Raw genomic sequence first — 1,667 nt, 5'->3', positions numbered from 1 at the left:
TTTGGTTTTGTTTTGTTTTGTTTTTGTTTCACCTTAATTCTTATTTGTAGCTAGCACTTTGGCTTAAAGTTGAATAGTAAATCTTTTGCTATTTTTCTTTTGCTGTTTAAAACTCTCCATAGACACAATTTTTTCTTTTAATGCATGCTAATATATTTTGCATGGTCTTTAATTTAATATCATTCACATAGCTTTGAGGGTTTATCAGAAATTATTCTTTTCAATATTCACTATTCAAAATCTTTATCTCCTTTATTCATTTGTGAGAGTGTTGATTTTGAATGAGTGATCTTGTTGCTGTCTGAATGTTCCATTGATATGTCAGAATATATTACTTAGGTGACTGGATTTAAAATGAACTTTTTCTTTTGGGTTACCTTTGACTTTGAAAAGGTGTTTATGGTGATGTGCAGCGTGTGAAGATTTTGTACAATAAGAAAGACAGTGCTCTTATACAGATGGCTGATGGAAACCAGTCGCAACTAGGTAAGATTAGTTTTCTCTTCATATTCCCCTTGGGCTAAGTACTTGAAATTATGCTGTGTAAAATCAGGTGAACCTAAGCATGTTTACGTTTGTCAGTTTGTCTTGTATCCTGGTTACCCACAAGATGCAAAATCTTACTCCATCCACTTGTATTCCAGAAGGTCTGCACAATATCCTAAATTAATTCAGGAGCTGAATCATGTGATGATCTTTAAATAAAATAAAGTACACGTGTGGATTCTGCAGACCTAGTTCTTGATTCCAGTCTTTTAGAACATTGACCCTTTGATTTGCCTGGGTTTTTTTGTATGCTGCGTTATGTGTGATGTACCACAAGCTATTGCAAAGTAACAATGAACTGGGTAAACCTCTTATCTTTTTCAGCCATGAGCCATCTTAATGGACAAAAAATGTATGGAAAGATTATTCGGGTTACCCTTTCTAAACATCAGACAGTACAACTACCTCGAGAGGGACTTGATGATCAAGGGCTGACAAAAGATTTTGGTAATTCGCCTCTGCATCGCTTCAAGAAGCCTGGTTCAAAAAACTTTCAAAATATATTCCCGCCTTCTGCAACACTTCATCTGTCCAATATCCCGTAAGTGTTGGCAGTCAGTAAGCCAGTAGTATTAATGGGAATCACAGCACACTGAATTGACTAACAATTTCTTGCTTCTGCTTGTTTTCTTTCTGTCTCTAGCCCATCAGTAGCAGAAGAGGATCTACGCACATTGTTTGCTAACACTGGTGGCACTGTGAAAGCATTTAAATTTTTTCAGTAAGTAATTTTTCTGTACATAGCTTTAGCAAAAGACTGCCTAAGTGCATTTTTGCAGCATGTCTTAAGGAAAAGTACATAGAGGATAGCAAAAGTGAGGAGCAACCCCTGTAGTGTTCAAGTTCCTAATGCCGTTATTTTGTTTCAGAAGAGATCACAAGATGGCCCTTCTTCAGATGTCAACAGTAGAAGAAGCTATTCAGGCTTTGATTGATCTTCACAATTACAATCTTGGAGAAAATCATCATCTGAGAGTTTCTTTCTCTAAGTCAACTATTTAAAAAGGCAGATTGAAAATGAGGGTGTATTGCGTTGTTTGGTGTTGTCACCTATTGACTGTTCAGGAAAGTGGGGACCAGAGTTTGTCTTCTATTGTTTTTTTTCTAATTATTTTTTTTTT

General features: G+C 35.8%; 1 protein-coding gene across 2 annotated transcripts; it reads left to right on the top strand.

Annotated features, from left to right (window-relative positions):
• The first annotated feature begins 6 nt into the window (after positions 1–6).
• On the top strand, positions 7–1,667 carry LOC106900732 (polypyrimidine tract-binding protein 2). 2 transcript variants are annotated; one of them, XM_014962871.1, is made up of 4 exons: positions 7–486; positions 871–1,087; positions 1,190–1,267; positions 1,416–1,667. In XM_014962871.1, the coding sequence occupies exons 1-4, from the start codon at positions 459–461 to the stop codon at positions 1,546–1,548; spliced, it is 456 nt and encodes a 151-aa protein (XP_014818357.1). In that variant the 5' UTR covers positions 7–458; the 3' UTR covers positions 1,549–1,667. The 2 variants fall into 2 exon arrangements, with proteins under 2 accessions (XP_014818357.1, XP_014818358.1); XM_014962872.1 differs by having other exon boundaries at positions 1,419–1,661.

This window comes from Calidris pugnax, unplaced genomic scaffold (genome assembly GCF_001431845.1).
Source record: "Calidris pugnax isolate Ruff unplaced genomic scaffold, ASM143184v1 C14828152, whole genome shotgun sequence".
NCBI lineage: Eukaryota > Metazoa > Chordata > Aves > Charadriiformes > Scolopacidae > Calidris > Calidris pugnax.
This window is presented reverse-complemented; position numbering and strand designations above follow the sequence as displayed.